Here is a 13,799-nt window from a genome sequence, read left to right on the forward strand (position 1 = left end):
GCTGCAGAGTGCTCATAAATTTTTTAACGCAGGAAATCGAGGACCTGCCGGCTACGGTTTAAAGTTTTTTACTTTTTTGACTCCCATGTTTTGCTTGGATCAGCCAAAACCTTTTACCTCCAGGGTTCGAAGTGAAAATGTACCAGAGAAGACCAGTTCTGTGCCGAGACCACCATTAGAAGATGTTTACGTGACGCTTTTAGAAAGGAAATACCATCTTTGAGCCAACACAGGCTTCAGCGTTGTCATTTCTTTTTATTTACAGTCTGAGATAACACCCAGGTGTGTTCCCATGGTAACAGGGTCGCGGGCTCTTAGCTTTAATCTCTGTAGTTTATGCACACTAGGCTTTAAAGTTCATGACACTGAAGGAGGGGTGATCGTTGTGGCACCCGAGAATTTGATTTTATGCGTGTTCGGCTTTGTGTGTGTGTGTGTGTGTGTGTGTGTGTGAACACAACAGGTGAACTTGTGAAATGATCTCTGAGATGGTGCCATGTATCTGAAGAGGTTCTGTTCACTGCGCTGTAAAACTTCATCTGTTGCTGTTCAGTAAAGATATTTACGTAAATATAGATAAATAACGTCGACTTCCTGTTCCTGTCCATCGGCTTCTTCCAGCACACTGGTCGGAGCCATCCAGACCGCCGGAATGACGGAGCTGCTGAACCAGCAGGGGGCACTCACCTTGTTTGCTCCCACCAACGACGCCTTCAACACACTGCCGCAGGCTGAGCTTAGCAGACTGCTGCGTGAGTGCTGGCACACACACACACACACACACACACATACACACACACACAGTGGCTCAAAACATCCTGTGTGTGTTCATCCTCTCCTTGTTTGGTCTGAGCATCCTCAGTGTTGATATGAGTCACTGTGGAAACGTTCTGCTCAGCATCAGCAGCCGACATGTGCTTGTGTTGCATCATTTCTCCGATCACATGATGGCGGGCGCAAAGAGTCTGAAATCAGCTGTCTCTGTTTCCAGGGAGACCTCAGGAACTGTCAGGTGTCCTAAGGTTCCACCTGGGGCAGGGGCTGCTGGTGAGCGGGGGGGTGGGATCTCACACCAGAGTGACCCCTCTGCAAGGCGACAAGCTGGAGCTGGGCATGGTCAGTCCCTGGCTTTATTCCTACATTCCTCATTGGTTCATAAAACGGAGGATGTTGTTTGTTTGTAATCAATAACCCTTACTGACACTGATCAGCTGATTAACTTGTGTCTCTGTGTCTCAGCGTAACTACACTGTCTACGTGAATAAGATCCCGGTAGTCGATGCCGACATGATGGCGACTAATGGAGTCGTTCACGCTGTCGGAAGCATCATCAAACCACTGCGTGAGTTGGCGCTGCAGTTTGTTTATTTGTTTGTGTTGCACCAGCAGAGTGTTTACCTGGTTCCTGTTCCAGAAAGCAGGTTCTCCAAACCAGTTCCTGGTTCCAGATCAGCTGCTTTGAGTTGGTTCCATCATCCCTAAAAGTATGTTCACCCAGAGCCAGGAACCGCAGTAAAAACCTGCCATCAATGGAGCTGATACCGGGTGTCACCATGGCAATCACTGATGCTGATTATTTTACACCAAGCACAAGAGGTTCTCACACCAGCACATGTGGAATGCAAAGAGGTTTTCTAAGGAGAGATGACCAGTAGGAACTCATTCTGGTGCTCTTAGGCACCAAAGTTGCAAACTGACCAGAAAGCGAGTTTAAACCAGTTTCCACCTTCCACAGCCAGCAGCCAGGCGTGAACCAGCAGTAAATGATCGCTTACCGTTGTAGCACCCGCCACCCTAAAGCCAAAAAATCTCTCTGGAAAATTCTGTATTTGTGAGAACTTCCACATTGTGAGCTATTCTTGCTCGGTGTGGCTGGGCCATTGCCATGGAGATCGTCCTGCTCAGGGTGGCTGGTGGGGTCCTGCACTGCACCTTTAGGTTTTGGTGTAGATCAGGTCTCTTCAAATGGCAGCCCGCGGGCCACATGCGGCCCAGAACCAACTTCTATGTGGCCCAGCTTGTGTAAAGAATAAAGATATTAATCAAAAACCTTCAGTCATTCCTACGCTGATTAAGTAGCCTACAATCCTACAGTTGTGTAGACCATGAATGCAACACTTGGTTGCCTAGCAACACTAACCCCAGCGCATGTTGTTGTGTTTTGAAGTTGTAAGAGTAGCGCCAGCAAGCATGTCGCTCTCTGTCCCAAAACGCAAAATTGACAAAAACCACAGATTTAACCCCGGTTGGACTGATAAGTATTTCTTTATTTTGCCGTCACATTCGAGCACCAAACCGATGTGTTTAATATGCAATGAGTGTGTGGTGGTGAAGAGGCACCACATCGAGAAGTTTAATTTGATATGACCTTTTTATGTTAAAAGTTAGGAGAAAAATAGGCTTTGACTGGAATTTTCATTATTTTTATTTTGTGCATTTCCCCTTGTCATGTGGGACTGAATTTAAAATAGAAAAATTAATAAACTGCTTATTTTTCAAAATTTATTTGTTTATTTTTACTGATCTATTTTCCCTTACTTTATTTACTGGCTCTGATCATTTTATTATTTGAAAATCTGGCCCACCTGAATATCTAATTGAGTAGCCCTGGTTATATCTCTGCCTACCCTGATCTGGGTGGTTCCCATGGTGACACCCTCTGCAGTTGTCGGTGGGGAGACTCGTAGTGTGGACGGATCCCAAAAATATATTTTCCCCGCATAAGAATCAATCCAGATGTTTATCTCCAGTTATATTTTTATTCTGATGTTTAAAGCCCCAGTGTGTGAGAATAACTCCCATCTCGCAGTGCGCTAATTGAACGCAAACAACAGAATAGCGCTCTCTGGCGCCTCGCTTTGTAAGCACGTTATTACTGCTACCGAAGCCATGGAGGGTCATAAATGTAAAAATGTTACCATCATGCACAAGTTGGAGTCCCGTCAGATGATGAAATACAGAACAATACATAATTGTGATTTGTTATTGATGCTGATAAGTTACAATCATGTCCTCCATGTATTTGTTACCAAGCTACGGCTAACAGCTAAGGTCATTGTGTGACTAGAGGACATCAAACCCCTCCCCCCTTGACCAATCAACTGAAATAAATGATGAAGAACATACGAGAATTTGTCTGAAAGCAGCGCATGTTGGTATGACATCTGTGAAGAGTAACATAAAACTGCAACCTGTTGCAGCGAAGCTTTTCCACTGCAGGCTAACAGATTAGCATCTCTGCCGTTCTATACAGCACTAATAGTAAATGATGCGATTCAAACACGGAGGATAAAGTAGCTGCTGGACTACCTGCCCTGTTTCTAACATAACGCCAAAATAAACGTCACTGTTAGACTGAATGAACTTACCTGTCCAGCAGAAATCTACAGCCTCCACCTAAGTTCTGAAGTCCCTCATCAACCGTATCCATCTGCTAAACGCTACACCCATGTACATTCTCCTTTTCTTCCGGTTACTATTTATTTCTTTTGTTGGATATTTTTTACTCCCTCTCAGGGAGCAAAGACTATAGATGTTCCACCTTTTAAATGAAAAACAGCAAGTTGAATGATCCACCATCATCTTTGCTTGTTTTCCCCCAACAACACATGAGGATTCACAGCTAAAACACGTAAAGCTAACAAGTTTGCCCGCTTTCGGCTATGCTATTAAAATATAGCAACATGGCAAACTTTTGTTGTATTTATAAATAACCCATTCAAAGCTACGACAATGGTTTCATTTGGATGTGATTGGACTTTGGGAAAATATGTATTCATGAACTTCTCCACCTATTAATAAACTCCATCTATAATGAACTTTCCCATCTATTGGTGAACTCCATCTGTTGGTGAACTTCTCCATCTGTTGGTGAACTTCTCCATCTGTTGTTAAACTTCTCCATCTGTTGTTAAACTTCTCCATCTGTTGGTGAACTTCTCCATCTGTTGGTGAACTTCTCCATCTGTTGTTGAACTTCTCCATCTGTTGGTGAACTTCTCCATCTGTTGGTGAACTTCTCCATCTGTTGTTAAACTTCTCCATCTGTTGGTGAACTTCTCCATCTGTTGGTGAACTTCTCCATCTGTTGTTAAACTTCTCCATCTGTTGTTAAACTTCTCCATCTGTTGGTGAACTTCTCCATCTGTTGTTAAACTTCTCCATCTGTTGGTGAACTTCTCCATCTGTTGGTGAACTTCTCCATCTGTTGTTAAACTTCTCCATCTGTTGTTAAACTTCTCCATCTGTTGGTGAACTTCTCCATCTGTTGTTAAACTTCTCCATCTGTTGGTGAACTTCTCCATCTGTTGGTGAACTTCTCCATCTGTTGTTAAACTTCTCCATCTGTTGTTAAACTTCTCCATCTGTTGGTGAACTTCTCCATCTGTTGTTAAACTTCTCCATCTGTTGGTGAACTTCTCCATCTGTTGTTGAACTTCTCCATCTGTTGGTGAACTTCTCCATCTGTTGATAAACTTCTCCATCTGTTGGTGAACTTCTCCATCTGTTGTTAAACTTCTCCATCTGTTGGTGAACTTCTCCATCTGTTGTTGAACTTCTCCATCTGTTGGTGAACTTCTCCATCTGTTGGTGAACTTCTCCATCTGTTGATAAACTTCTCCATCTGTTGGTGAACTTCTCCATCTGTTGGTGAACTTCTCCATCTGTTGGTGAACTTCTCCATCTGTTGTTAAACTTCTCCATCTGTTGTTAAACTTCTCCATCTGTTGGTGAACTTCTCCATCTGTTGGTGAACTTCTCCATCTGTTGGTGAACTTCTCCATCTGTTGGTGAACTTCTCCATCTGTTGTTAAACTTCTCCATCTGTTGGTGAACTTCTCCATCTGTTGGTGAACTTCTCCATCTGTTGTTAAACTTCTCCATCTGTTGTTAAACTTCTCCATCTGTTGGTGAACTTCTCCATCTGTTGTTAAACTTCTCCATCTGTTGGTGAACTTCTCCATCTGTTGTTGAACTTCTCCATCTGTTGGTGAACTTCTCCATCTGTTGGTGAACTTCTCCATCTGTTGATAAACTTCTCCATCTGTTGGTGAACTTCTCCATCTGTTGGTGAACTTCTCCATCTGTTGTTAAACTTCTCCATCTGTTGTTAAACTTCTCCATCTGTTGGTGAACTTCTCCATCTGTTGTTGAACTTCTCCGTTTGTTGGTGAACTTCTCCATCTGTTGGTGAACTTCTCCATCTGTTGTTAAACTTCTCCATCTGTTGTTAAACTTCTCCATCTGTTGTTAAACTTCTCCATCTGTTGGTGAACTTCTCCATCTGTTGTTAAACTTCTCCATCTGTTGGTGAACTTCTCCATCTGTTGTTGAACTTCTCCGTTTGTTGGTGAACTTCTCCATCTGTTGGTGAACTTCTCCGTTTGTTGGTGAAATTCTCCATCTGCTGGTGAACTTCTCCATTTGTTGGTGAACTTCTCCATCTGTTGGTGAACTTCTCCATCTGTTGGTGAACTTCTCCATCTGTTGATAAACTTCTCCATCTGTTGGTGAACTTCTCCATCTGTTGGTGAACTTCTCCATCTGTTGTTAAACTTCTCCATCTGTTGTTAAACTTCTCCATCTGTTGGTGAACTTCTCCATCTGTTGGTGAACTTCTCCATCTGTTGTTAAACTTCTCCATCTGTTGGTGAACTTCTCCATCTGTTGTTGAACTTCTCCGTTTGTTGGTGAACTTCTCCATTTGTTGGTGAACTTCTCCGTTTGTTGGTGAAATTCTCCATCTGTTGGTGAACTTCTCCATTTGTTGGTGAACTTCTCCATCTGTTGGTGAACTTCTTCATCTTCTTCAGATGAAGAAATTCGTCTGTTGGTGAACTTCTCCATCTGTTGGTGAACTTCTCCATCTGTTGGTGAACTTCTCCATCTGTTGGTGAACTTCTCCATCTGTTGGAGAACTTCTCCATCTGTTGGAGAACTTCTCCATCAGCTAATCCAGGAATGTTTGTGTCTGCAGCTCCAAAGCTGGATAAAGAACAGGCTGATGGACCTGCAGCTGCTCCCAGAACAGAGGCCTCCTTCAGGGTGAGAACACAAAGAACAGCAGCTGGTTCCGTCGGCCCGATACAGCCAGAAACACTGCAGAACACAGCATCAGAACTAATCTACAGACCATCAGAACTGAACCACTGTCTCCTCTATGAGCTATTAGTTGCGAAATACAATGATGGTGATGAAGGGTTCTGATCCTTGGGATGTGACAGGTACTGGTTCTAATGCCCTGCTCTCTGTCTTGCAGGTGGACACCAGGAGCTTCAGGGACGGTGAGTGTTTTCATTTCAGGTGGAGGTTGGAGCCAATTCTGGTTCTGATTGTGTTTGTTTCCTCAGACGATCTCTTCCAGAAGGTTCTGAAGAGTCGCTCCAGCAGGACAATGCAGAAGAGTCAGTGAAGTTGCGATGATGACGAGGAGGGGGAGGAAGGAGACGTTCTGAGATGTTTTTTCCATTTTTGATGTGTTTTCTGTAAAAAGCAGTTTGAACTTGTGTGAAGTTCTGGACTCGTGTGGTTCTGCAGCATGTGGGCAGGTCCAAGTCCGGACCAATCAGCTGTTTCGTTGTGTTTTTGTAAAATAAAGTTGAAGGTTTGACCACGCGAGCTGTCCTGCTTCTCTGTGTGTGTGTGAAAGGCTGCAGAGCGTCACGCCTGAATTCGACTCCGTTTGTACGGAAAGTCCGCTTTGTGTGGGAAAATGTTAACGCGCCAAACATTCTGATTTGAAAGAAGCAGACTTGGTCCGACAACAAACGCAGGTCTCAGTCCATTTCAAGTGGACCAAATACAGGAAGCGTTCTACAAAAAAGTCACTTTCTGCATGTGGTGTAGCATTGCATTGTGGGTAAATCCATAGCGATGGCGTTAAGGGTCCTCTGCCTCGTCTGGTGTTCATACTGCGTCCATTGTTGCAGTGTATTTCTGCAGTATACTTGCATAAGACACAATAAAACCCAAAACAGCCATAGTTTGGTCTCCATGTTTAACTCACAACAGAGTTTTCTTCTTCATGCAGGTCTTGTCCTCTCCTTTACTAAATACTAGTGCAGCGCCACCTCTGGTGGGAATGGGGATATATTATTCAAATGGTTTGGCTGGTTTGACCAAAGTGCAGGAGAGTCTTGGCTGCAGCCTGGAGAACGAGGCGGGGCTGGATATTAGGCGGGGTTGGATGTCCAACCCTGCCCCCTCAACATTTGATTGGATTGATCCCTAACTCTAACTCTTACCCTCACCCCACACCCATTTGACATCCAACCCTGCCCGATAACCAGCCCCACCCCACTCTTCAGGCTGCAGCCGGGGGTTATTCTAGTGCAGCGTGAACACGATCTTGGTCTGCATGGATACAACCCCCTACAACTGAGCCGAGTCCCCAATCGAACTATCCTGATGTGAATGCAGCCTTAGTGAGGCAAAGAGGTGAAGCTTTGATGAGGAAGAAATGGCTGGTTTTTACAGAGTTTGGTGCAGAGCAGTGAATACCTCGCAGGCAGCAGGAGGAGCGGTTCTGACCAAGTTCTGACCAAGTAGTTCTGTGGGTGTAATCTGATTACTTTGCAGTTATCAGGTTTGAAAATAGCTGGTTAGTGTCTTATTGGCTGATCCAGTCTCAGTAAACACAGAACTGTGGTTCCGCAGATGATCCGAATGATCTTCGGTATACCAGAATCAGCCTCTCGTCTTGATTTCAGCCATTTAAAAACTGTCTGTACTGACTGAGTATGTAATGTGTTCATAAAAGTCACTCTCATTTACACGCCATGACATCACATAAGATCAGACTTACAATCATGTGATTATTTCTAATTAGGCCTTCATCTAATGATACAAACTTATAGGAAGAATCACTATTATGGGTATCAGTATCTATAAATATATTTTTACATGTCAAATATATATATATATGTTTGATATTACAAAATAATCTTGTTTATATCCCACATGTTTTTTTTAATTATTATTTTAAATACCTGATATGAAAATTATGACCAAAAATGGAATTGTAGTTATTTGAAATTGCAGTTTATCCCAATGAGATTTCATTTCACATCTTCAGAATGTTTATTTCAGATAGGAGAAATGTTGTTTTGGATGTCTGGAGGAAAAAGCTGTTTTCCCGTCTGTTAGAGAACTTTCTTTGCCACAAACTTTATGGTATTAATTCTTTGTATTATAACATAGGTGATATTATGGGATGGGAAGGGAGTAAACAAGAAAAAAGAAAAACAAACAAACAAAAACAAAAACTTCCACTTCATTACAGAAAACCTGCGTTCAACTGGACAGTTCACCAGCACCTTCCCACGATGTCCTCTACTGTTTGATTTCGTGCTTGTGTTGTTCTCACTCATATGTAAGTTGCTTTGGATAAAAGCATCTGCTAAATGACTGTAGAATAGAATAGAATAGAAGCTCAGGACACATGAATGGTGAAAGTAATTCCCAGTAAGATCCCTGTTAAAAGGGAGTTTTTTCCTTCCCACTGTTGCCAGTATGCTTGCTCAGAATGGGAGATTGAGTTGGAGCCTCCAGCTCAATCTGTTGGTTTCCTTATATAGGCTATTATGAATTGGCTTTCATTTTGTTTTCTTCTATGTCTGTAAAGCGTCTTGAGATGGCATTGCCGTGATTTGACTCTATATAAATAAAGTTGAATTGAATTGAAGAATGATGGGAAGTATGTAATTTTCTGTACCTGCATGTTCATTTTTACTTGGAAAGAGTTAAATTACAGAAATCTGAAATACACATCTAATTAAGATTTTTTTTTTTAAATCTAAAAGGCTTGTCATATGTTTGGACAGAACCGACTGTTCCAGTTGGGTCAGAACCTGGTCAGAACTGACACAACCGCTGTCAGTCTTCCTGGCCGACAGGGGGCGCTGCAGTGTTTCCTGTGTCACATTCATTTCCGTCCCCCGGACACCAGCAGCATCAGGCGGCATGTTTTCCAGTCTGAAGGAGAAAGTTGGACAAGTTCTGCTACCAGGAGATGAGTTCTGCTTCGAGGCGGAGGACACCATCTCTCTGACGAGTAGCGCCAAGCCGGAGCGGGCGGTGTGCGGGCCGGGGCTGCGGTGGAGCGGAGCCCGGCTGGTGGCGTCCAAGAGCGGCGTGCTGAGGCACAAACCTCCGCACACGTTCTGGATCGATTCCCAGCAGAGGAGGGTGAGGACCAGCATCTCCTCCTTCTATCCCAGTATGTCCCCAGTATGTTATCGTCTATCCCAGTATGTCCCCAGTATGTTGTTTTCTATCCCAGTATGTCCCCAGTATCTTATCTATTATCCCAGTATGTCCCCAGTATGTTATCTTCTATCCCCGTATGTCCCCAGTATTTTATCTTCTATCCCAGTATGTCCCCATCATGTCTTCAGCGTCTCCTCCTTCTGTCCCAGTATGTCCCCAGTATGTGATCTTCTATCCCAGTATGTTATCTTCTGTCCCAGTATGTTGTCTTCTATCCCAGTATGTCCCCAGTATGTTATCTTCTATCCCAGTATGTCCCCAGTATGTTATCTTCTATCCCAGTATGTCCCCAGTATGTAATCTTCTATCCCAGTATGTCCCCTCGCTGTCCCCATCATGTCTTCAGCGTCTCCTCCTTCTATCCCAGTATGTCGCCGCTAAAGGAGAGATGGTCATCGGCATCGTGACTTCCAAATCCGGGGACGTCTTCAAGGTGGACTTTGGCGGGAGCGAGCAGGCGTCTCTGTCCTACCTGGCGTTTGAGGGAGCTACCAAGAGGAACAGACCCAATGTCCAGGTGAGACGGTGAGGACGGAGGTTCAGGTGAGACCAACAGAGTGATGAAGACAGGCGAGACAGAGACCAAACCATCAGTACCTGAAGTCAAAGTCTCACCTGCACGGGTGAGATGTGGAGCATCCACAATAAAACCATCATCAGTTCAGAGGTGGATTCAGAAACACGCTGAATGAACCAGTTCTTCAACTGGAGGTCCAGTTTTTACTTTATATTAATTTTTCTGCTTATCTTTTTGTTGTTTTTTTTTAATAAACCAGCCTGTAGAAGCAGAATTCTCCAGTCATCACACAGACATGGCGTTTTCAGCCTCAGCTGTCTGATCATGAGGCTAAAATGAACGGATCAATAGATATGACATCATAATGACCAACCAGATAAAGAAACAGAATCAGGGCCGTATCTTGCTATAGGCCAGTGTTTCTTCCTTCTGGTCCTCAGGCCCCCCTGCCCTGCCCGTTCTCCTCCAAAACACCTAAATCAGATGATTGAACTTCCTCATCAAGTTCTTTGCAGCCATTTAATGAGTCCTTTATTTCATTCTGGTGTGTTAAAGTAGGGTTGCCTATAAAACATGCAGGGCAAGGGGGCCCGAGGACTGGAATTGAGAAACCCTGCTATAGGCGGACTAGGCAGATGCCTTGGGCACCCAAACCACCAGGGGGCGCCAATGCTGCCTCTTCTGAGGAAAATTAAAATGTATGTTTTTATCTGTAGCCATATGTCTGGCAATATTAGGCTGCGTTTATGGTGGCAGTGGCTCAGGTGGAAGAGACGCTTGTCTAATGACTTGGTCGGTGGTTCATGTCCGCTTCTCTACACTGCCGATTCATGAGTGATGATTTGCTGTGGTGGGTCTCCTGTTTTTCTTTCTGTTTTTGTTCACATTCCATTGTTAACTTTTGAATTTGGATACAATACTTTATTTTCAGACTTTGTACAACTGTATCTTTATATTGATCAAATATTAAATGTAAAAGAGAGAGTCAAGAGAAAGCCAGCAACTATTCCCGTACTTTGTTCAGCATACGGTGTCAATAACCGGCGAAGTGTTGAAAGCAGATCATGCGGAATTACATTTCACAAGGTTAAATAATAATTCGTTATTGGACCAGATAAAAATAGATAAATCAAAATGCATTAAAAAAAAAAAAAAAACATGTTAGTATCAAATTAATTTATACATTTATTTATATTGTAACTACCTTATATCTTAGTTAAATAGCATTATAAAAAATATTTTAGCATAAAAGCGTTATTTTTTAAAACAGTTTAACTTGCTGAGTGGCTCAGCTCTTTACTTTTACCTGCAGCCTGTTTTGCTCAAGAAATGTAATAGATGGTGGCATCTTAGTGGACTAGAGGCCCCCAGACATCTTGCCTAGGGCCCCCACGAAGCTGGAAACGGCCCTGAACAGGACTGATTACAAACAGAACTTAGTAGAAATAAAACACAGATCAACGGTGAGCAAGACTTTTCTGACATCATTCTCTCACGTTTCACTGAAACAAACACATCAGAAACTATTTACATATTTATAATTTTTCCTCCATCTGCTGGTTGCATTTTACAGTTATTTATACAACTACTAACCTACTACTACCTAATAATGCTGGTTTTTGCAACAAAACGTCTTCTTGGCTTTATTCCAGCAATAGAGGATCATTATTTCCTTCTCTTCTGATCACCTATTGACCTTCGGCAGCTCCTGATTGGACGTTACCATCAGTTTAAGTTCTCTGATTGGTGGAAAGTTTGACTTCATTATTTTTGGGTAAAAATAAAGGTCTCTCAGCAGCATAGTAGTGATATTGATCTTTTTATGGTGAAAGTGTGATAATGGTGGTGTCATGGATCATTCATTGCTGATTTACCATTTAGAGTCTCATGTGGCAACAGAAAACAGAAAACGACCCCAGCAAACAAAACATCAGCAATCACCAACAACAAAACAAAAATCAAACCCCAGGGCAATCGGACGAGCCTCCATTATTATGTTACGGCCGGCTCAAGCACCGAATATAACAACCAGGGATGAGGTTTGTCAACCATGGTTTTATTATAAAAGGAAAGGAAAAACAAGAAAATGGAGGTTTTACCAAATGGTAGAGCTGCAGATGTATGGAGAGAGATTAACAGGGGCCTCTATAGACTCACCCTGTAGATGACAGGTTCTAATCATTTCACTAATGCAACTGATATTAGAAAGAGAAAGCAACAGTCAAACAGGAAGTACCTTATGGAGTACCACCACAGAACCAGATCTAAATGAATGTAACAAAACAAAAACTGTATTTTCTGTCCGGATTGTAAACCTGGATGGGATATAAACACCCAGTGAACCTCTGTAGATCACTTAAAAGGTAAACTATTCAGGAAAACCTACGGCAGAGAGTTACAATGTAAGCAAAGCGTTTGGAGGTCTGGGGGAGTTTTAAGGGTTAGACGTGGCGTTTGGTTCTGCTGTTTATTGTGAAATGAAGCAGTCGTGACATCCATGCTCTCTAAATCCGCAACCTGGTTCAGTTGTTGGTTGGTCTACAAGCAGTTTGAAGCCCCTCCCTCCTGTGTCACCTGTGCAGGTGGGCGACCTGGTGTTTGCTCAGTTCATCATAGCCAATAAGGACATGGAGCCGGAGCTGGTGTGTATCGACGGTTCGGGGCGAGCTAACGGGATGGGAGTGTTCGGAGCAGGAGGTCTGGTCTTCAAAGTCTCTCTGGGTCTTGTCAGAAGGTGAGTCACGCCGCCAGGTGTTAAACCGGCTGAGGACAGGTGTGTTGACGTGTCCTCTGCTGTCCCGCAGGCTGCTGTCCCCCCACAGTGACATCCGGTCCGACCTGGAGCAGCTGTTCCCCTGTGAGCTGGTGGTGGGGATGAACGGCCGGGTCTGGGTCAGAACCGCCAGCATCCAGCAGACCCTGATCGTGGCGAATTTGCTGCAGAGCTGCGATACCATGACGGCCCAGCAGAGGCAGCAGCTGTTCAGGAAGGTCCAGCAGGGCACGCTGTAGACCGGGACCACAAGCTGGTCCCCGTCAGAACTCTGACCTGGTCTTTGGTCTGTGTACACACCTGCGAGGCCACAGGTGTAACAGAACCTCCCATGTTCCACAGAGCAGGATGTCAGCTGACCGATGGCCATCACCAATCAGCTGCTTCTGATCAATCAGTGTGATCAGTTTGTCTGAATGAAACACTGAGAACTGATGAAGCAGACGAGAAGAAGCGGCCAATCACTGCCCTGTTAGCGTTGTCCGACATCTTGGATTGGAGACGTGTAACCATGGAGACGTGTAACTATGGCAACTGTTAATCAGTTGGAACGCTTCTGCTTTCATTGTGATCAATAAAAATGCTTTGTGTCTTTTTTGGCTGTGTGGAAAACATAATTTTACGTATGCGAGTTGCAAGAACGGGACAGTTGCAGGTACGTTTGCAGAGGAAACCAAAATCGTTCAGGGTTGTTGAGAAGATCAAAAGGTTTGAAACTTTTTTTTTTTATGGAGATATTAAGGGTTAATGCCCGACGAGGTGTCCGTTATCAGAAATTAATGGAAGACGCGGAGGCGATATCTTTCATATACGGTCTGTGTGTTCAACCGATGGTCTAAATTAACCTGAAAAAATAAAATAACGTAAAAAATGCTATTTGACGAAGTCTTTCCAGATATTCCTCTATCACCCCTGTCTGGTTTTTGCTAACATTTCTGTTGCCACGGTTACCAACTAGCATTTGAGCCAGCACAATGATTTAGAATTATTTGGCTATTTGAACTTTTAACTGGTGTCCATTATCACTTTTTAACAGACACCCTGCAACCAATCAGAATTGAGTAGTCAACCTGACCATGATATAAATCTTTATAATCCTTTTCCACGATGCGGCCACACTGTGCATGTCACAATCGTTAAGGTCGTAAAAAAATCTTTCCACACAACCAATAGAATCACTTTATCCATCAACTGGAATCTGATGAGATTAATTTCAGATAAGACATATTTGTCCATGTTGCT

The 13,799-nt window shown here is 43.5% G+C and overlaps 2 protein-coding genes across 2 annotated transcripts in view; both read left to right on the forward strand.

The window, feature by feature from the left end:
* Positions 1–6,615, forward strand: part of tgfbi (transforming growth factor, beta-induced) — a 37,111-nt gene extending 30,496 nt beyond the window's left edge. The window contains exons 12-17 of the mRNA XM_079250483.1: positions 622–752; positions 992–1,116; positions 1,240–1,342; positions 5,978–6,045; positions 6,260–6,284; positions 6,351–6,615. Of these exons, the coding sequence (XP_079106609.1) occupies positions 622–752; positions 992–1,116; positions 1,240–1,342; positions 5,978–6,045; positions 6,260–6,284; positions 6,351–6,412 (514 nt within the window). The 3' untranslated portion in view covers positions 6,413–6,615. The remainder of the gene's footprint in view (positions 1–621; positions 753–991; positions 1,117–1,239; positions 1,343–5,977; positions 6,046–6,259; positions 6,285–6,350) is intronic.
* Positions 6,616–8,941: 2,326 nt separating this feature from the next.
* Positions 8,942–13,073, forward strand: exosc3 (exosome component 3). Its single transcript, XM_079250550.1, has 4 exons — positions 8,942–9,186; positions 9,635–9,784; positions 12,367–12,518; positions 12,589–13,073. Exons 1-4 carry the CDS (start codon positions 8,962–8,964, stop codon positions 12,794–12,796), a joined length of 735 nt encoding a protein of 244 aa, XP_079106676.1. The 5' UTR covers positions 8,942–8,961; the 3' UTR covers positions 12,797–13,073.
* Positions 13,074–13,799: the final 726 nt, after the last annotated feature.

Source organism: Telmatherina bonti, assembly GCF_933228915.1.
Source record: "Telmatherina bonti genome assembly, chromosome: 12".
NCBI classification, from domain to species: Eukaryota; Metazoa; Chordata; class Actinopteri; order Atheriniformes; family Telmatherinidae; genus Telmatherina; species Telmatherina bonti.